Source organism: Thamnophis sirtalis, unplaced genomic scaffold (genome assembly GCF_051295495.1).
Source record: "Thamnophis sirtalis isolate CommonGarterSnake01/CBP01778 unplaced genomic scaffold, rThaSir2_p1.2 scaffold_6, whole genome shotgun sequence".
NCBI lineage: Eukaryota > Metazoa > Chordata > Lepidosauria > Squamata > Natricidae > Thamnophis > Thamnophis sirtalis.
This window is the reverse complement of record NW_028261386.1, coordinates 54,366,324-54,388,241: the sequence shown is the minus strand read 5'-3', so window position 1 is coordinate 54,388,241 and position 21,918 is coordinate 54,366,324. Positions and strand designations below refer to the sequence as shown.

General features: G+C 36.8%; 1 protein-coding gene across 6 annotated transcripts in view; it reads left to right on the top strand.

The window, feature by feature from the left end:
• The window catches only part of BABAM2 (BRISC and BRCA1 A complex member 2), a 134,978-nt gene that overhangs the window by 212 nt on the left and 112,848 nt on the right, over window positions 1-21,918 (top strand). For 2 of the 6 annotated variants that reach the window (XM_014060305.2, XM_014060307.2), the window contains exons 2-4: window positions 2,984-3,133; window positions 12,956-13,032; window positions 18,992-19,086. In XM_014060305.2, coding sequence (XP_013915780.1) covers window positions 3,006-3,133; window positions 12,956-13,032; window positions 18,992-19,086 — 300 coding nt within the window. In that variant the 5' untranslated portion in view covers window positions 2,984-3,005. The other 4 variants (XM_087717894.1, XM_087717893.1, XM_087717895.1 and 1 more) reach the window with 4 other exon arrangements.

The window sequence follows — 21,918 nt, the reverse complement described above, 5'->3', positions numbered from 1 at the left end:
GAGCCCGGTTCCAGGCGGGCTGGGTGTCTGTGTCACCTGCTCTTTCCTTGTGCCCGATCTTCCTTGTTGTGGGACTCAGCGTCAAGTGTAGGAGTTCCTGCGGTGGAAACCGGAGCTTTCATTCTTGCATTAACCCTCCCCCCTTTAAAAATCGGGTGCATACAGCCCCCCTCTCTTCCAAGTACTGATATTTATGCTCTTGCCTTTTGCTGAGTAGTGCTCGGAATGATTGCTCCATTACCATTGGCGAAGCTCATCAAACCGAAAACCTAACACTTTGCAGATGTTTATTAATGATGAGCCTTGTTTCTTTTCCTATTTGCTATAGGCAAAGGTGATGACCAGTGACTAACAGATAAATTTTGGAGTCTGGCTTCATCTTGTTTGATATGTCATTCACCATGGAGAATGTAGCCATTAGGAGTCAAAGACCACTTGAGGTCACATAATCCTATATTATAGTTTTCTAATATACTTTTCCTTTAGTTGTTTGAGTCGACAAATGTCACTCAATCCTTTTTTTTTCCTTCCCAGAACAACAGCTCTGTGAAGTGGTTTGGCCTGAAGGATGCTCCTGAACTTCAGGATCATCTAATCCAACCAGAGTTTTGGCCCTTCAAGAAAAATCTTCCAGGAAATTCTGTACATGATACCCCAGTTGCAAGATGATAGGAAAGGCAATATCAAAAGGCACCTATATTGTGGAAGAGCCTGTAGATGCCCCCTCTAACCTTCTAGAAAGTAATGAAGACTAGTCAATTCCAGAAGATCTTTTAGGAAAGGCTGCATATCATCTGGCTTATTAGCTAATTTTATTTATTAGCTATATATCTTTCCCTTCATACAGGAACATACATAATGTTCTCCATAACAACAGCCCTTCGAACTAAGTTGGGCTGAAATGTTATAATTGACCCAAAATTGGCTAGTGGGCTTCCACAGCTGAAGGTGCGCTAGAACCTTCTAGAATCTAGTCCAATACCACAATGGCTCTCCAATTTTTACTGTTAGGCTGCTTATTGGCTTTGGATCAATTTTGTAAGTTACCATGGTCATTTTAACTGTTTATATATTGTCATGCATCTAAACAAATTTCTATTAATTAAATTAAATTAATCATTTAATTAAAGGAATACCCTCCAGGGAACTTTTATGGATGTGGATGGATTTGAATCTATATTTCCATTTTCAGAGGCCTCAGTTGTAATCCTCCACCTGTATGTATTCAGTCTTCATTTTTAGTATTTGGTTGCTTATTGGCTTTGGAATACTTGAGAAATATATTTTTTGTGCAATAGTTTTACTTAAGTGTGAAATCTATCTTCTGGAACAGACATGGTTGTAGATTGGTTCTTCCCCCTAAGTAAAATATCCTCTATTCAACTTACTGTCCAACTTCTAAATCTTTCCTGGATTAATAAAATTCTTTGGGGGCACTTCTAAGGGTGACATAGTGGGGATGGAATAGAAAAAGCCACAGTCCTTCGTTGTCTTTATTAGATTTCATACAGCTGTGAATATTCTGGGAAGAAAATACAAAACGCAATGGTAAACTTGGTATTCCAAGTTTAATAACTTATTAATAGACACATCAGTATTAAAAAGGAATCCTTAATGATGCATGAGTCAACTTTAGCAGTACAAGGACTTCTTAACTTACAATCTATCACTCAGCAAATGTTCAAAGTTCCAATGGACCTTCCAAGAGCTACTTATGATCCAGTTTCTAAGTTCTGACCACCCTCTCTCAAAGTCACATAATCGCATTTCGGGCACTTGGCAACTGGTTCACATTATGGTGATTTGGACACCATGGTCATATGACTGATTTATGACCCCTTTTTTTGCCATAAACCAGAGTTTAAATTTCCGGCAAAAACCCTTCCATTAGGTACAGTGGGTTCACTTAACAATCACTGCATATAGTTCATAAAATTAAAAATGCTCATTTGGTAACCTACCTAAACATCAGCACAACTTACAATTGTAACTTTGAGCTCACTTATGGTCATAAGTCGCAGTCTACCTGAATGTAGATTGACTAAGTTTTTTTAAATGAAAGGTATGTTTGAGGACATTGGTTCCTGGAAATCTCATGAAAATAATTTACCATAGTGGGTGTCTGTTTTAAAAGGTGGGATGTAAAATGTTCTTCAATAAATGACTGCCAACAACTATCTACTTAACATGTATTTCCTGATTTTTTTATTCATATAATTAATGAGCTGCCTATAATGTTTCATATGCGCCCATATATAACAGTTTTATCAAAGGAAAAACATGATAAATTTGTTTATTTTATCCCAGTTTTTGTAATTTTATTTGAATAATTAGAATAAATGCAGCATAACCCATATCAAATACAATATGACTTTCATTATTTAAGCTTTCTCTTTTGCCAAGTTGAAAAATGGGCAAAATCGAGCCTTTCTAAATGTGCTGGTGATTGTTGAGTTCACTGTAAGATAAATTTGAAGAATACTGTTTAAAGTTTAGTGCTGAAATTTTATTTACTTTATTGAACACATTTTTATGGCCACAACTTGCAAAATGCTGAACCATGGATATATTTTGTCTGCCAAACATTGATCCTCTCTTGGCAAGCAACAAGCCTGAGAGGTTTATTAAGCTAATAGCAAATTGTGCTCATATTTGAAGATCCACAAGTTGCATTGTCTATCAGAATTAACTAATGGACAAACTAAGCAAACCATATTTATGAATGTGTATTTTAAGAGACCATGTAGGGCATATTTAGGTGAATGCTTGTCCAAATATCCTTTTTATCTTTTTAAATGGCTTTGCTCCTACTTTTTTACTGTAGTTTTTCATAAATTGTCTGATTTTTTTATTCTTTACTTTAGTTTTTAGCCTTTATCCTTTTTTCACCTGTGTCTCTTGGTGAGGTCTTTCAAATTCTTAAAATGTAAAGATATATAGAAATGGAATTGCTCTGTTTTACTTTCTCTTTTTTTTTTTACAGAATTGAATATAACTTACAAATAATGTCTCCTGAAGTTGCTTTAAACAGAATTTCTCCATCACTTTCTCCTTTGATTTCCAATGTGGTCAGAAATGGAAAAGTGGGATTGGATGCAACTAACTGTTTAAGGATTACTGATCTGAAATCTGGGTAAGCTATTTTGTAATAAATTCAAGTTATGACCTTGTGATGTTATTCAGAGGGTTGGTTTTCAAATATCTTTACTTTTAATGTTTTTCATTTGTTTGAAAAAAAATAAGTATTTTCTGATCTATTTTTCATATTTGCAAAGATTTCCTGGTTTGTGCAGAACACTTAAGAGTGAAATTAGTTTTCATCAGCCATTCCAAGTATTTTATTTTTTACAAGCAAGCCTAAAATGTTGAGCATATTGTCTCAGTATCATGCTCTACTTTCTCACTAGAATAAAGTAGGAATTATTTAAGGTGCCTAGTTGTTTTAATGTTGGGTGAATACTTTCTCAAAGCTTGGTCTGGCGGCCCGCCTACCTGTTTGAGTTCCTGCTGGTGTACACATGAAACCATTTCCCCATTTTTCTGCACAGCAATAACCTTGTGATGTATGTTGGGTTGAGAGAGAATGAAAAGCTGAAAGTTATCCACCCAATGAACTTCCACAGCTGAAGGGAAGCTTGAATTTAATCTCTCTAGTGCTGATCTATTGGCTTATTCTATATATCATGGTAAAATTGATTTGTGTAGACCTGCAGATGCTCCGATTTGGTCATATTCCAAATGTCATATGTTACTTAACTCAAATTGCACTCTCAGTGATTAGCATAGTTTTGCATATGTCTTATTTGAGTACAAATTGATAAACTGAATAAAGTCTCATATGATTGCTTTGGCATATAGCTAGAGCAAAATGGAAATTATCCAACCAAGGTCATACCAGGCACATAGAATGATGGGGCTGAGTCCCAAAATTAAGATTTAAATTCTTAGATACTTTTAACTAACTTAATACACAATCTTGATATTTAATTAAGTGGGAAGTAAAATTATTCTTTTTGGATTCTATAAAGGTTTGTTGAGCATGGTTAATAGCATTTCTCAAAAAAATTTGGAAGAGTTTCTATTGTTAGGTGTTCCTGTTTAAAGATGTAATTGTGCTAATAGTTATGCGATAATACCCATCATCTTCTAAATTTTATAGTTTGTGGAAAGTTTGCAGACTTACATGGTCAAGTGCTTGAGAGAATGGTAGAAAGGCACATGTGATGAATATTTCTTTGTGAATAAGTACAGCACCTTTCAGCTATGGCTTCTGCTGTCTCCCCTTAGTCAGTTCTACAAAGGAGAAGAAACTGAATTATTGGATGTTATTGATTAAAGGCTCATCTGGTCACTAGAACTGAACATTTCAAATCTGCCTTTTTTCATCCAAAATAGAAAAGACAAATGTTGGTGGTATTTTTAGTTTGGGTAATGGTTAATTTACAAAGCCCAAATATTTTGCTTTAACCAAGAAATGTTCAAATGTGAGTGGAGTGGTATATGGAACAAGTAAAAACAGGTCTTCCACTTTGTGATGAATAACTTATGTTGCTGTTCCTGCATAGGTGTGCTACATTTTGTTTCTTGATTCTTTCAATAGAATTGGGAAAGACCCACCATGTAACCGTAGCAGTGACGTGCAGTCAGGGGAGGCAGGGCCTCACCACTGTCATCATGAAAAGAAAAAAAGAATAAAAGGAAAAAGGCTGAGGTAGTTGCTGCCAGAGTCACAGTGGATGACTCTGCTTAGTGTTTAACTGTTTAAAAAAGCCTCTAAAAAAGTGCCCTCTACAGGAGGAGGCGGGAGAACCACGTGCCTCATTTAGTCTATCTTTATGATCACTCAAGCAGAGTTAAGCAAGGGTTAAAAGCTGAAAAATTCTTTATGTAGATGAGGCACGTGGTTCCCTCTCCTCCTCCTGTAGAGGGCATTTTTTTTAGAGGCTTTTTTAAACAGTTAAGCAGAGTCATCCATTAGGGACTCTGGCAGCAGCTAACCCAGCTTGACCTCAGCAGCTCTTGCCTTTTTCCTTTTTACATTTTTTACATTTTCATCATGGCAGACGAGCAGAGTTGAAATCCTCTGTGAAACAGCTGGAAAAGGAATGTGAGTCAGAGGGTGGGGGAAGAATTCAAAATTAATGTAATTTTTAAGTAATTGTATTACTGTAAGTAATTTGTGTGTGTGTGTGTGTGTGTGTGTGTGTGTGTTTTACCCGCCTCTGCTGGCGCGTGGGCTGGCACTTTTTTTTTATGTCGAACATAGCGGCAGGGCTTTTGGACATAGTCTGGGGTGCCCTGGGCTCCTGTGCGCCGCGCCGAAGGGAAAGCAGTGGCGGCGGCGGTGTTGGGGAAGGAGGACCGGTAAGGCGTGGGCTGTGGGCTGGCATGGGCACCAGATGGGCTGGGGGCGCGTCGGCGAGGGGCTGCATCCTCCTCCTCCTGCTGCTGGCCGATCAGGGCTTCCAAGCGCTGCCAAACCCGAACTGAGCTGGGAAGGAATTCAAGGCATCCACTTTGCTCAGCCTGCCAGTGTGTGCGGACAAGCCCAGAGCAAAAAAAACCCAACCCAACACAGCAGAAGCTGGAATCCCCGCACTGGCCACGGCTTTGGAGTCGAAGGGAAGGAAGGGAGGGAGCAGGGAAGGCAGGCAGGCTCTCGGGAAGAGTCCGCCGGCCTCTTCCTCCTTCGCGTCCCGCCTCTATGGTGGACACAGCGCCGGGGCGTCCGAACGCCCTGCCGCTGTGTCCGGCATAGAGGCATCCCGCCCCTATGGTGGACACAACACCGGGGCGTCCGAAAGCCCTGCCACTGTGTCCGACATAGGACGGCTTTTGCCCGCTTGCCTCAGCAGCCATAAACCTCACCGCACGTCACTGAACCGTAGAGAACAGTTTTCAGTCAATTTTCACAATGAATAGTCTGATTTGGTATGTGGCAGTTTCCAATAGTCCATTAACAGCGTTTCCCCACCTGAATAAAACTTGAAACCTAAAAGGAATAGTAATTGTAACTTGCTTTGCATGATTGTTGGTTGATGGACTGTCCATAAATTCTATTGTAATACAAATAATCCTTGATATATGACCAAAATTGAGACTAGAATTTCTATTGTTAAGCAAGGCAGCGTAGGTCTCAGAAATCCATCACAACAGGTTGTGTCCAAAATGTCTGTTTGTCTTATGCAGAGTTTATTTGGCATTTAAACAGTTTTAACAAGCAAAGCAAAAGCAGGGGTAGCAACAGCATCTTATTGGTACATTTTCCTTGTCAATATCTAAGTCCATCCTAGCCAGAGTAGAATCTCACATAACTCCCTGGTACGGCCTGTCTCTGCTAGGTGAGCTCATAGGTGAAAAGATAAACAGCCTTTATGACATATTTTGAAACAAATTCAATTAAGTAAGATATCTAAGCATATTCCCCCCCCCCAATACACCTGTATGTATCATTAACATTTCTTCGTTATTATTGTAGTTGACTAGGAATTATTTACTATTTGTCTCTCCTCTCCTCTCCACAGCCCACACGAGATTATACCTTTATAACCATCTTTAAACAAAAATGTATTAATAAAATTTATAGGTCTTTTTCCTCAGTCCCAAATTGGTTAGTTACATGTTAACAAGATAGACATTAAGAATCTAAAACAATCTAAGAAATGTTAACATTTCTACTTAATAATCACCAGGGTATACATTAGCATTTCCTTATTTATATCACATCTCCTCTCTTCTGACTCAAATTATTTATATCTTCATAACAAGATCTAAACAAAAATTTGTAGGATTTGTGCATTTTTTCGTCAGATCCCAAATTACAATTTATGGCCCGGTTATTTATCCTAATTAAGGTTGTCATTTCATTGTTAGTATCATAGTAAATTATATGTTAACGAATAAACATTCAATGATAATCTAGAACAGTCTACATAGTGCTAAGATCTCTACTTGTTAATCATCAATAATTAGCTAACTTTCCCCCCCATCAACTAGCATTATTAACCTTTTAAATGGGGCTGCCCTTGAAGAGCATTCGGCGACTTCAGCTTGTCCAGAATGCGGCCGCGCGAGCGATCGTGGGTGCGCCTCGTTTCACCCACGTAACACCTATCCTCCGCGAGCTGCACTGGCTGCCTGTTGGTCTCCGGATTCACTTCAAGGTGCTAGTTGTCACCTACAAAGCCCTTCATGGTATTGGATCTGGATACTTGAGAGACCGCCTACTGCCAATTACCTCCACTAGACCAATAAGATCCCACAGACTAGGCCTCCTCCGAATTCCATCAGCCGTCCAGTGCCGACTGGCGACTACCCAGAGGAGGGCCTTCTCTGTGGCTGCTCCGACCCTGTGGAACGAACTCCCCGTGGAGATTCGTACCCTCACCACCCTCCAGGCCTTCCGCACAGCCCTTAAAACCTGGCTGTTCCGGCAGGCTTGGGTCTAAAGACCTGCAGCCCCACTCCGAATGGTATGATTGTTGTGTTTTTTAATAGTGTATGCTTTTTTGTTCTGTAAATTGTTTGTTTATCCCCCTCCCTTGAATTGTGAGCCGCCCTGAGTCCCCTCAGGGAAAAGGGCAGCATACAAATAAAGCAAATTCCAATTCCAAACCTGTGTCTTTCCAGTAACAAAATGGTCTTTTCTCTCTCACCAGCTGTTGTGTCAATTCTCTTTTCAGGACCTTTCCAGGTTTTAAGGCTTCTCTCCGCACTTTGTAGCTTAAAAGATCTCTCATGTAGATTGGTTGCCCTTGAATTGTTATTAATGTAAGTTTAACTTTGGTTGTCGGGCTTATTTCTGGATAGATTTGTCTTGTTAACTACATATTTTTCGCTGTTTCTTTTTCTCTTGCATCTTGGAATTTGGAATGAAGCACTAAATTTTCAAAGTCACTTTTCCAGCTTCCCTTCTTTCCGCCTTCACTCACATTTACTCCATTAATAAGTTCATCTAATGTCTTATCTTAGTTTTCTGTATTTTCATTCGCTTCTTTAATTTCTGGAGCTCTAACCCCATCATCTTTTTCTGTGATACCCCACAGTCTGTCCATTTTCTTATCAAATCTCTCAAGCCCTTCTGAGATGTCCAGCCAAAATACTTTGGATTATCATGTTTTCTTCATCTGAGTATGGATCCATTTTTCACAGTAAAAAAGAAATATAAAGAAAAAGAAAAGGAGGAATTTGATAGTTACTGCCACCCTAGCCTGTCAAATTTTTTTGAAGAATATTTCTATTTTTATTTTAAATCTTAAACACAAGTTCTTTTATGGTTTTCAAAGTAGAAGGGTTCTTATCTTTTTCTTTTCTTTTCCTAGTCTTGCCAAAATATTTTCCACAAGCACCAGTAGTACACTGATCGTGACCTTGAGTCTTTATCAGGTTTTAAAAACAAGTTCCAAACCCTTCTGTAGCAAAGTCAGTGTAGTCAAATAGGAGTGAACAAAGAATACATTGTTTCAACAAAAAAGGAAACTTCAGCCTTAGGCTTCCAAGTGGCAGATTCAACTATTTTTTATTTCTTTTTCCTTAAATATCTTTAATGTAATTTTGTAACAAGTAGAAGGAGAAGTTTATTAGAATAAAATTTTTGGGTTTAAGCCAAAAAAATTAAAGTAGTAAAAAAAAATAGAGGAAAAAAGATCACTCCATTCACCTCAAGCGGAGAAACAGGAAATGTTGCAGTCACTTCAATCCACAAAACATCGTTACAAGAAAGAGCAAAAAACTTTCTAAGGCAGTCCAATAGGGATTAAATTCGCCGCTTTGTTCTTTCTTAAAGGACTAATTTAACTTTAAAAAAGGTTTCTTAGGACAGTCTTCTAAAAGTAAAAGAAAAAAAGAACCTCACCAGATGGAACACTTTAACTTCTTCTTTCTTTCCGGAGCTGTCTCTGACTATGTCACCCTGGGAGCTGCCTGTTTGCCACCGGTTGGAAGCGCTTCCCTTGGGTCGAACAGGGACTTTACGGTGTGCCTGTGACCAGCAAGGTCTTGTCTTCCCAGTCACTATCTCTTTGGGATGGTTAGGTCCTGCCAGACCGTCCAGGGGCAAAAGTGTCCTCTGTGGACTCGGACTGTCGAGTCTGCATGATATGACGTCGCAACAGTGGCTCCTCTTCTCCTGTGCATGTCTTTACGTAACCTTTCCTCTCATTCCTATAAGGCAGTTGTTAAGTGCCCAATTTTATCTCTTTTTTTGCCTTGGTTGTTAAACAAATAAATCAATTAAATGAATCACGCAGTCATTAAGTGAATCCAGACTATGTTGACTTTGCTTATTGAAGGAATGCCAATCACATAATCCTGGAATGCTGTAACCATAATAAATAGATGCCAGTTTTTGTTCATGTGACTGGGGATTCTGTGACGGTCATGAAACTAGTTGTAGGTCATTTTTTTCAGTACTGTTGTAACTTTGAACAGTCACTAAATGAATGGTTGTAATTCCTTCCATTGAAAAACTAGAGATAAAACTAAAAATAACTATGTCACTGCTGGGAAACAAATGCTACAAATAATATTTTGTCAATACTTCTTGTCTGGTCTGTATGATCTGATAACTCTCATTTTTTATGCTTTAGGGAATAAATAAACAATGTTCTCATAATACGATAAGGACATTCACTATGGTAGCGTTAGTTCATATAATTTTGAGATTTTTGAGATTTTTGAGATTTTATTAATATTTGTAGGCCGCCCTTTTCCCTGAGGGGACTCAGGGCGGCTCACATAAAATCAGGGAGGGGGAATACAGACATTGACATAGAACATATAATAAAATAGTAAGCAACATACATTCATCATTCGGGAGGGGCGGCTATCCTTGTCCCCAGGCCTGACGGGCTAGCCAGTTCTTAAGGGCTGTGCGGAAGGCCTGGACGGTGGAGAGGGTACGAATCTCCACGGGGAGCTCGTTCCAAAGGGTCGGGGCTACTACTGAGAAGGCCCTCCTCCTTGTAGTTGCCAGCCGGCATTGGCTGGCCAATGGAATACGGAGGAGGCCTAATCTATGTGATCTTATTGGTCGCAGGGAGGTAATTGGCAGAAGGCGGTCTCTCAAGTATCCAGATCCACTACCATGTAGGGCTTTATGGGTGACTAGTAACACCTTGAAGCGCATCCGGAGCTCGACAGGTAGCCAGCGCAGCTCGCGGAGGATAGGTGTTATGTGGGTGAACCGAGGTGCACCCACAATCACTCGCGCGGCCGCGTTCTGTACTAGCTGAAGTCGCCGGATGCTCTTCAAGGGCAGCCCCATGTAGAGGGGTATAAGAAACAGTTGAGAAACTTACAATTTGCTTATTATTTCAATTATGGGCAGCCAAATTGGCTGCTAAGGCTCATAGGATAAATAAATAGCACAATATAAGATTGATTTGATATATTCATAGAAAGAATAGGTTAAAAGTATTAAATCCAGAAAGTAGATTAATATGCTTGTAAAATAAAGATCTCAATATTAGCATATAGACAGAATTTCTAAAAATGAACAAGGAAGGAACCTGCAATATGTTTTAACTCTTAAGTTCCATTATGGAAAGAATTATTTTACAGATAATGACCCAGAATGCTTTCCAACTGTATTGAGGTACTGAACAAGATATATTCTGGAAAACCTTTAAAGATAGAAGTCATTCTTTGGACATCTATACTCCTTAGGATTTTAAAGGTAGAGACTTTCCTGTTTGAATTGCCCTGGTAATGAATTGAAAACTCGTAAATAATATTGATAGACTCCTGTCAATGAATTTTGTCCTGGAAACCCTTTGCTCTTTTTGTGGTAAATAAAAGCTGATAATAATTCTTCGGATGCTAGCATAACAAAAACATTCAAGAGAAATTTTTTTATGTGTTGTATATAATCAGGAAAGGCGTAAATAATACATGTCACATATTTCTTCTTGGCATACGAATGCTAAAATTACTTCATTATAAATATTTTTTCCTTATTCTTGGAACTTTTTGTAGCTCCTTGCAGGTATTTGGGTAATTTTTCTGAGAGGGTCTTTTATTGTTCAGATAATAGCCATTTTTCAAATCTCCTGTGAAGCTTCCTCATACCGAAATAATTGGGTGAAATGTAACTGTATATGCTGTCAGCTTTCACTTTAGAGTAATAAAATATTTTAGAAAGCAGACTTTAACAGCCTCGAAAAATACTTAGTGTTGCTTTTAAGATTGCTGTTATTAAATATCTCTTCTATTTTAATATCAGATATATCCTTTTTCATTTGATTTTGAGCAGTAGACAAAAAGAAAATATTATACTTGCAAAACCTGAAACATTTTTTTACATTCAAAAGTCTCCTTGGATTCATGTGGACACCTAATGTGGTGCAATGGTTAAGGTGCTGGACTAGGATTGGGGAAACTGAGGTTCTAGTCCTTCTTTAGACACATGGACCACAGTGAACCAATCACTTCCTCTCAGCCTTAATCACTGTCAGGCTCCGTGAAAAGTTACCTGAACAACAGAACCCCTTGGCACAACAAATATTGATGGCTTTTCGGTGTGAAATAGACAAAAACCTTTTGCCCTGCAACCAAGTCATAGAAATGTTAACAATAATTTGGATTTACTACATATCACGTGGTCAAAACTCTACAGAAAAAATGAAATATTAATAGGTAATATTTGTTATTATTAGGAAAGGTGTTAGGATTCATCAGAATGTAGCCTAAAGCGAGAAAAAATGATGTAAAATCTGTTGTCTTCATAAGTTTGAGCGCACAATATAAAAAATTTTGGTGAGGAAAAGCTAAAAGTGAAAATTGATATTTAATAGTGCATTCAAGTTTCAAGTGCTGTACTGTAATTGTTCCTTGAAGTCGTAGGCTACTTACTCTTTGATTTGGATTGTGCATTCACTACCAAATCTCCACAATCATTTAGTAGCCTGGAAATATGCAGAGCCTGCATAGCATTAATCAAGATATTGGGTATGCCCAGAGGCTTCTGTTACAGCACTGTGGCATTAATTTTATGTGTTTCCTCTTAGTTCATAAAGCAAAATCTTCAGAATGGTCTCAGAAAAATGAACTTTTTTTTTATTCAATAAGAGAAAAATGTAGGATTGCAGTGTTTGTAACTTCGCGAGTGGAAGAGAATAGGCTAATCAAGGCTAACTTGGATTATATAGAGGCTTCCAATGTATAGTATAAAAGTATAGTATTGGCTTATCACCGATGTTTTATTAATAAGGTATTACTATTTATATAAAAAAAAATAATGTTTAACAAATCTATAATTAGAATTCCAAGAACATTTGCTTGATATTTTGCGAGTTTAAGCTCAAAGACAAAGCAAACCTGTCTGCCAACTTTACAAAAGTAATCAGACTTATTTGAGCTAGTGTATATTGCTATTGTTGTAAAATATGAAATAATAGAATGGTGATGATAAATGTAATAATATATGCATTGTTGTGGATCATGAAATAAGTAAAAATAAAAATATAGTGTATGCAATAGTTTGCCTGTTTGCAATTTGTGGGGTTAGGGAGAGCATTTGAAAGAGATGTGTTGTGAAATAAATGAACTTCCTCAAGTATTAAAACAGCTGCATCCTCTGGAATGGCCAGCAACACTTCTTTAAAGATAATCTGTAGCTATGCATTGTGAGTGTGCTTGCTTTAGCAATCTCGCCAGAAATTTTGACCGTGCATATACTAGAGATGGGGAGACCTTTTGCAGTGGAAATTGCAGTTACTTGAATACTTTTGAGCATTTGGGCTCATCCTACTATATTTTGCTTTGTACAACTTGCCAATTTGTACCCCCACCTTTTCATCCCTCAAAGCAAGTCACATATGTAATAGTAGAAAACATTTAAAACACAATTAAAGTTTTTAATGTATGGTACTTTGTATAGCTAATTTTATGTAACTGTAATATGAGTAGCACCTATAACCTTCATAAAAACTTAGATTAGTTTTTTTTTTAATTGTAGCTGCACATCTTTAACTCTTGGACCCAACTGTGATCGATTTAAATTACATATTCCATATGCTGGAGAAACTTTAAAATGTAAGTACTTGGTATCTTAAAATAATCTGCAGACTGTCACTGATTTTTTGATTCTGTAGCTAAACTAATAATTTCTGTTATGTAGGTTGCTTTTTCTCATCTTTAAAAGCCACTCTTTATAGAAAGTTGCCTGATGTCTGCTCCATATAATTCCATCAAATGAATATCTTTTTATTTATTTAAATTTTTATTGTGTTAGTAATATTTTTAGTAGTTTCTGCTGATATTATTCCTTTCTTTTAATATTGGTGTTCAAGTAGTGACATTCACTGCATGGAAAGGCCGAGTCACTTTTAGGCTAAGGCAAAGTAAGTACTGGGACACTAAGGCCAGTTTTCCTTCTGATTCATTGTAAAAACACAAATCTTCACTTTGGCGGGAAATGGCACTGTCAATTAATGTGACCAAGGAGTGCCATATAACCGAGAGTTGGCAACTCAGTGCAAGAGTGCCTTGTGGGAAGAAACCAACTTGGCAGTCAGAGGAAAGAGACTGTCTAAAGTTAAAAGAGATAAGTGGCCAAGTTTTGGATTTAAGCAGATTATTCACAATGGTTAAAACAAACTGATAAAGGAATTGTGGAGAATTTTAAATCATTGCTGTAAGCAGAATGAACAGGCAGATAAACTACAAATCAGATGTAGAATGAGGAGGTTCGATAATTCTGATTTTACATAGATGCTGATGGTGGCTAATTAGAAAAAGATTTTGAGGTTGTGGTTCATTGAAAATATATTGAATGTAGCTAAGGCCTATTCACACAAGATAGAATGGGAAGCAGCCAATTTAGACAACTTTAAAAAGGGGATTAAGTAGGAAATGAAACTATTTAAACAGCAATTTTGCTGGGATAGGAGATCAAGGAAGGAGCTGCAAGGCCAATTCTTTGCCTCCATTAATCTATTTGAGAGAAATGAAAACTTATTTTTGCTCTTCAGCATTAGCAATTGAGGTTGAAAAAAATACTTCAGCTTTCTGGCTGGTCCCCAAATCATACTAAGTTCTTAATGTATACTTTGTTTACCGTATTTTTCGGAGTATAAGACACACCTTTTTTTCCTCAGAAAAGAGGCTGAAAATCTGGGTGCGTCTTATACATCGAATACACCATTTTTTGCCTCCCGACACCCCGCCCCTTCACCAAAATGGCTGTGCATACCTTATGGAGGCTTTCAGAAGGCTCCTGGGGACTGGGGAGGGCAGAAATGAGCAACAATTGGGCCGTTTTTTGCCCCCCACCCCCAGTTCCCAGCAGCACTCTATAAGCCTCCATAAGGCTATGCGTACAATTTTTTTACGAAAAAACAGGCCCGTTTTCACAAAATATGGGTTGTTTTTTTGCTCATTTTTGCCCCTCCCCCCAGAGCACTCTGCAAGCCCCCCCCCCCCCCAAGGCTAATCAGCCTTTTATTTGCAAAAAACTGGCCGTTTTGGGGAGGTTTGCAAAGTGCAAAAACTTTTTTTGGTCCTTTTGGAAAGCTCTTTAACTGATTGATGGGAATTACATGGATCAAATGCTGTGCCAGCAGAAACAAGTCTTAGGTGCTACAGGTTTTCAGCGATTTCCTTCTCCAGCACATGGATAAATACACCTGGAAACATCTACCTACCTACCTACAAACCCTCTCTCTCCCTACCTACCTACTGTATTTCTCTCTCTCTCTCTCTCTCTCTCTCTCCCTCCCTCCCTTCCTCCCTCTACCTACCTACCTACCTACCTACCTACCTACCTACCTACCTACTGTATTTCTCTCTCTCCCTCTATCTCCCTACCTACCTACTCTCTCTCCCTACCTATCTACTGTATCTCTCTCTCTCACTCTTTCTATTTCTCTTTATCCCTCTATCTACCTACCTACCTACACAGTCTCTCACTACCTACCTACTGTATTTCTCTATCTATCTCTATTTCTCTCTCTATCCCTTTATCTACCTACCTACTTTTTTTTAAATTTGCCTCTTCAAAACCTTGGTGTGTCTTATATTCCAGTGAGTCTTATACTCCGAAAAATACAGTATATTTCATTTTATCTTAGCATGTGATATGAACACAGAACTTTATTGAGTAAGGTATGCTTAAGCAAGCCACGGCTTAGCATTATATGTGAATCTAGTCTCTGTTTGACTGAGTAGGGTTCCAAAATCTAAAACAGATCTGCCTATATTTTGCTATTTGTTTAGCAATTAAAGTTCTGCATTTGTATGCTGCTTCTTTCTGCACAAACTTTAGGCTCTTTTTGTTTAATAAGTTTTTTTATATACATATGCAGGAACGGTGCATGTGGTAATACTGTAATCTCCCCACTCAACTACTACTTTAGAGCAGCTGTACCCTCTTCTTTAATCTCTTGACCTTGTTTTAGAAAAGGGAAATCATCAATATATTTATTTTTAATAAAGATATCTGTGTTTCTTATTTCCATTCCAATAGATATAATGGAAAGTAGCTTCTGTGTGAGTCATTTGATAAAAGTTCATCACTTATATTCACAGGATTATATCAGCCTGATAATAAAATTAAGAAAATTTAATTAAGACATTAGGAGAAAACCAATAGGAATACAGTGAATTATCCATAAACTATAAGGATAACTAATTGAATCAGTGGTGAAGATAGGTAGGTAGGTAGGTAGGTAGGTAGGTAGATCTGTTGCAGATTTGGTTAACAGTTCTTTAAATTAATTTCCTTATGCTGCATTTTTACAGTGATTAAACCTGTACTTGTTTTTGAAATACATATTTTTTTAACAATACAATATTTTACAGTACCATCAGATATAGCAACAGTCCCCAACCTTTCTGCCACCAGGGACCAGTTTTAAGGAAGAAAGTTTTTCCACAGACCAGACGTACAACCTAGACCACATGCATGCTCAAATGAATCTTCACTTGCTCAGGGATTGGAGACCTGAGATATAATATCTACTAAAACACTTAATTTGGTACAAAGGTATATTAGAGTGTTTTACATAAAGCATATGGAGGATGGCTAGAACTCACTTGAGATTTTTACATGTTTTTACATGAAATGTTAGAAGATGAGCACTCAAAAAATTAGGAAACCTTGCAATAGTTCATATCTTAATTTTTTCTGAAAAGGTTCTATTACACAGGAGTAATAGAAAGGAGTTGGTGATAATTTACCATTTTGTTACATAGTTGCAAGTCAAATCAAGCACCCAAGAATGATATGGCTAGTTAAAAAATTTAATCCTAGTATGTCAAGCCACCCAGAGTTATTTGGTGATTGAAATAAATAAATGAATTAATAAACTTTTGAGGAGCATGCTTTAGGGCACGGTTCTACTCTTATATTTTATATTCTTTGGAGAGTACAATATATTTAAATATTTTGAAAAGAATACATAGCGCTTCAGAGAAAGCAGATAGGAAGACGAGTGTACCTCATCTTTTCTACCTTCTATGGTGAACCGTTTATTAAAAGTTCTAAACTGCATTTCAATGTAAATCTCAAGGAATTTTTGATCAGATTGCTAAATGTGCATGAGTCACAAAGTGGCACAACCGTTGAGCTGGCAAGCTGCTATTCCAAAGTAGTTAGGCTGGCAAGGAAATTCTTAAAACACACACACACACACTTGTGAAATCTCAATTTCCATTTGAGATGAATGGATTCTGTAATTCCTGTTTCTCATTTAAATCAGAGTATATCACTTGCAGTGACATTGTTATGCAGACAAGGCAAATATTGCCATTTGTGTCATTTGCTCACTGATACAAACCGTCATTTGCATAATGACAATGTAAATTTCATGTATTCCCTGTTTTTTTACTTTTACGAGATTTTTCTACATTCTTTCATATTAACTTAAAAAAATTAAATTTGAAAATAATATGATCAAAAACAAGAGCTTGGTTAATATAGGAGGGGGAAAAGGGGACCCTTTTACATTCATATCATTGTTTGGGTGATACGTTGTAAATTGCTGGCTAATCTACATCTTAGAATGAAGTTAAAATGAAAAATTCTAATATGGAGGCATAATTTGTGACATTCCTTAGAGCTCTGCCTTTATGAATATGCATATCTGTATTACAAACACCAAAAATGTTTTTTTGTCAAGTTCTGGGCAGAACAATATATTTTTAAAACTCTGTACAAGCAGAAATAGTATAGTTCCTAATTAATAGCGAAAAAGGTGCTTAGAGGAAAATGTCTGTTTTATCGGCAGACATTTCATAATGGCCATAGGTGAAACAGTCATTGAAAGACAGCTTTGTACAGGAACTTCAGACATCCTGTTCCTTGATGTATGGTTGTTATCTTTTAACAACAGGAGAGTTTAATGAAGGAAGGCCATTAGAAATGTTGCAATAAGAAAATGTCCCCATGATTTGTTTCTCAGCAGGAGGGCATGCTTCCTTTGTGGGTACTAGTACATCCTCTTTGTAAGAGAAGAATTTTGGGTTGGTTTTTTTTTCAGAATATCAGTCATAACAGCTGTCATGCTGCAAATTCAGATAAAGTATTTTGAAGCATAACTTCTCTTCTGAAGTCCATCAGAAGATTAGAATTTCAATAGTTTGTTACAATAAATTGTAACAGTTACTGAAATTAAATACTAATTGGTTGGGTATGTATGCCTTTAAAATGATTTGAAAAGGGTTAATTGGAAAGTAGCATATCTTTAAAATAACCATACCTTTTTTCAGGCTTCCACATGAACCTGAAAATTATGTTGCTGCTTGTTTGTGTTAAAGATGCAGCTATTTTAATGAGTTAACTCATTGAAGCAGCCATGTAATTCTTCAGAGACATGTAGAAGCCCACAGAAGGCTTTTTTAAAGAGGCACTTCCATTCCTATCCCTTCTGAAGCATCACTTTCAAATCTTTCTCAAGCAAGTATAGCATTTACTTTACTTTGAAAGGGAAAATACCAGCATATATTTTGGCAGAATAGGTGAAACATTGATTTTTTTTGTGATGAAGGTAGTATGAATATGAAGCAAGGGCTTGAAAAATGATTAAAGCAGGTATTCTGCAAAGAGTTTTACAGTGCAAAATTATAGTAGTTGGAGACAAATCAGGAATGGTAGCTGAATGTATTATATCAACCATAATTCTTGAATAAAGCATGATTGCCTAGCTCCTGAATAAACCATAGTTTACCACCATTGAGATTCAATTTACATATTCTGGAAAGCAATTTTTAAATAAAAAAAATTGTCTTAAAACACTGCATTAATTCAGAATGCATTCTGGGCAAATAGCTGCTTTCAAAAAGATTTTCGAAACAAACCTGTGTACTTAATCTTGTAAATAAATGGGTATTTCATATTAAATGCAAATATAATTTCACCAATATAAACTTCATATATGAGAATCATTTAACTTAATTTTTACCAATTGTGGAAGATCTTTTTAATGAAGATGGAATGGTGCAAACAACCAGACCAACATGTACAGAGTTCAAGCTAACTACTTTTTTGTTCTATGCCTATAATACGGGAATCTCCTCAGTCTAGCTTTTGACTGAGAAAGACTAGATAATGCTCAAAGTCATTTGGGGGGAGGGGTCAGACCTAGCCCCCCTGTATTTATATAGCAGTCTAGGCTAATTATCACTTCAGCCTCCTACCAACTGGAATGGTTGCTCTCCAATAATGGCTGATTTTTTTAAAGGTGTTAAAATGTTATTCTTGTTCAAAGTGATCTGATTTTAGCAGTAGAAGATTAAGCTGTAAAACGCTTTAGGCATACATGCTTCATCTCTAAATGTCTGGCATACTTATGATCAGTTCAGAAGCTTTTGCCTGCTATTTTATATTAGCCATTATTTAATATTTGCCCAAATAAACTCTGGTTAATATTCATGGCTTCAGTACTGGAGAAGTGGAAACCATTAACCATGTTAGTGTAATGATCAAAGTCAGTGTTTTACCTTCTTCTGGGACAGTAGGTAAATTTTTTTTTTTTTGCTGTTTGCTTGTTTTAAGGGGATATAATTTTTAATGCCCACTATCCTGAGTTGCCACCTGACTTTATCTTTGGAGAGGATGCTGAATTTTTACCTGATCCTTCTTCCTTACATGTGAGTATATTTTGCTGTCATTTTGTGAGTTCAATTGCTTTACTTTTAAACTGTGGCCCTAAATTTTGGAATAAGTGTATATTTTGTTAGATTAACTGCAAAGCTGATCTGTTCCATTAGGAATTTGGTTAGATGTATTATGTGTTTTAACTGTATTATGCCATCCTACAAGTTGGCATTTAGTTGTTAATCAATCTTGATATTTTTTTATTTTACTGGAAAATAAACGAAGTTGGATACTCAGAAAGAGTTTTGTCTTTTGTGAGTACGTGAACATTATTTTGCACTTTACTTTTTGTCATTTTTTATTTAATTTATTAGATTAAAATGACTGCCATCTGATCTGAGCAGCTCTGGATGGCTAACACAATATAAATATTGTATACAATACAATCTAGTATACAATATAGTAACAGAATATGTAAGTAAGACATATTTTAAAAATGTCAGCCAAGAACAACCCAGTCAACAAAAAATTCATTTAACTCACAGGTTCAAATACTTCCTAGTTCAAACCTTTCCTAAACTCCAACTTTTCTCTTCCTGGAAAGAGAAGCTAGATCTTAAAGGGCTTAGAAAAAGCTCAGAAGGGTTGAAGCTAATCTAATCTCAGGAGAAATGGTGTTTCATAGATCAGACATTGATATAGAACAGCACACTTCCTGAGTCTGGCCAGATAAATGTTCTTTAATAGATAGTATGGGTGGAAACAATTGGAGAAAGGCAGTTCTTCAAATAACCTGGTCTTATGGCAGAAAGGTGCATTGTAGAGCCAAATTATTTGAATTGAACATGAAAACTTGTTGGCATCCAATGCAACTTGTAAAGGAAAACTGTAACATGAGCATACTGTGGTATGTCCATAGTTGCTCTTGATGCTGCATTCTGGATCAATTTCAGCTTCTGAATGTACTTCAGGGGCTGTTTCAGGTAGATCGTATTGTGGTATTCTAGTTGGGAGGTGACCAATGCATGGGCGACCATGCACAGTGCCTTCAGATTCACAAATGGGCAAAATTGGTACACAATGGAGTTGTGCAAATGTCTCCCTGGCCATAGCTGCCATCTATTTCTTGAATAGGATTCATGAGTCCAGGAGGACTCACCAGATGTGCACTGGTTCGGTCTGAGACTATGCAATCCCATCTAAAATTAAAGATAGAAGTTCACCAGATCCAGGAGGGCCTCAATTCACAACCACTTGGGCTTGCATGAGTTGAACGTCCCATCCACACCACACAGGCGCAGATACTGCAAAAGAACATAGCATCACTTGGCTGACTTGAACCAGGGATACATGAGTGAATATCAGCAGCAGACTAATGATACCTCTATTGTGCTATCAAATGACTTTGCCTAGGCTTTGTGTAGATATAAAAGAGAGTAGAGGCAGTGGTGAACTCTGCGAAACCTCACAAAATGGGGTGTGGGTTCTATCTCTCCTCCCCATCAACACTGACTGAAGAAGAAAGGAGGAAAACCACTACAAGGTTATGTCCCTAACTTGAAAGTCACTGAGAGATCAAGGAGAACCAGTATGAACATACTATCTCCATTCTGCTCCTACCAGAAGTTCAGTCAATGCTGTTTCAGTCCTATGCTAAGCCTAAAGCTCAATTCAATGGGGTCCAAATAAGCAGCTTATAGCAGAATTCTGTGAAGTTGCAGTATGACTTATTTTTAACAACTTTTCCTAAAATAGGAAAGTTGGAGAGAGAATGAAAATTCCCCAAAATATTGGGTTCTAGTTATGCTTTATTGAAGATTATGTGTGTTGATGATGAACTTGTTCAATACAATTTTACTTACTATGCAATAAGTTGGTTTTCTAGATTTGCATTAATTTTATATTTTAGATATATCTTCCACTAGCAAAAAAAAGTCAGAACTGCATCCAGAAAGGGATTGGAAAGAGCTGGCCCTTATCTGAATGTTCAGTTTAATTTTAAAGAGTAACATCCTTAGCTTGTGCATTTTGGGGGATGGATGGAGATATAAATATAAATATAGAAATGATAATTTTATTCAGTTGTTGACCATAAATCAAACTTGACCTTGCATTTCTGATTTCAGAATATTAGTGGCTAATGAATATACCAAATGAATATATTTGAGAGAACATTAGTCATTGTCATAAAATTGTATTTAACATATGGAATTGTGCTTCATAGCACTCTTTAAAAATTAATATGAAAACTATTTTTAAAATATGTATACATATGGGTTCATGGTGGAGAGGTACAATGTTTCATATTTAAAAAATATTAGATATCTTTAATCAAATTATAATAATGAAAAATGAGAGGCAATCAAAAATCAGCAAAGGCCATAGTTTATAAGTTAAAACTGCATGGATAAATGAAGTATCTTGACTTGATGCAGAAAATATAATGTATTAGTTACACATCACTAGCGAAGTAATTCCATAGCTGAAGGACCATCACAAAAATATTTTCATAATTTTGAATATAAATTCTGTAATTTTCAATGCATTTAATACATTTATTCTATTAGTATACTCTCAGTGGGGATACTTTGTATTAGAAGTATTTACTCACGCAACATCGCCTTTAATTGTTATATATTGAAGAAAGAAACATGGTCAGAATAAATTTACAATTGCACTTTAACATACTGTTTTCTTGCAGAAATTTCAAGTAACTATCACAACTGCTGTTTAATTAGAAGGCAGTGATTCAATAGTCTTCAACCATACATTGTATACAAAATAATACCATTCCTATGTATGTTTTGTAGTGGCAAATCTGATACATTTGTGGCATGTACTTTAGTTTCGAACTACTAGAATATACATTTTCAGAGGAGAAAGAA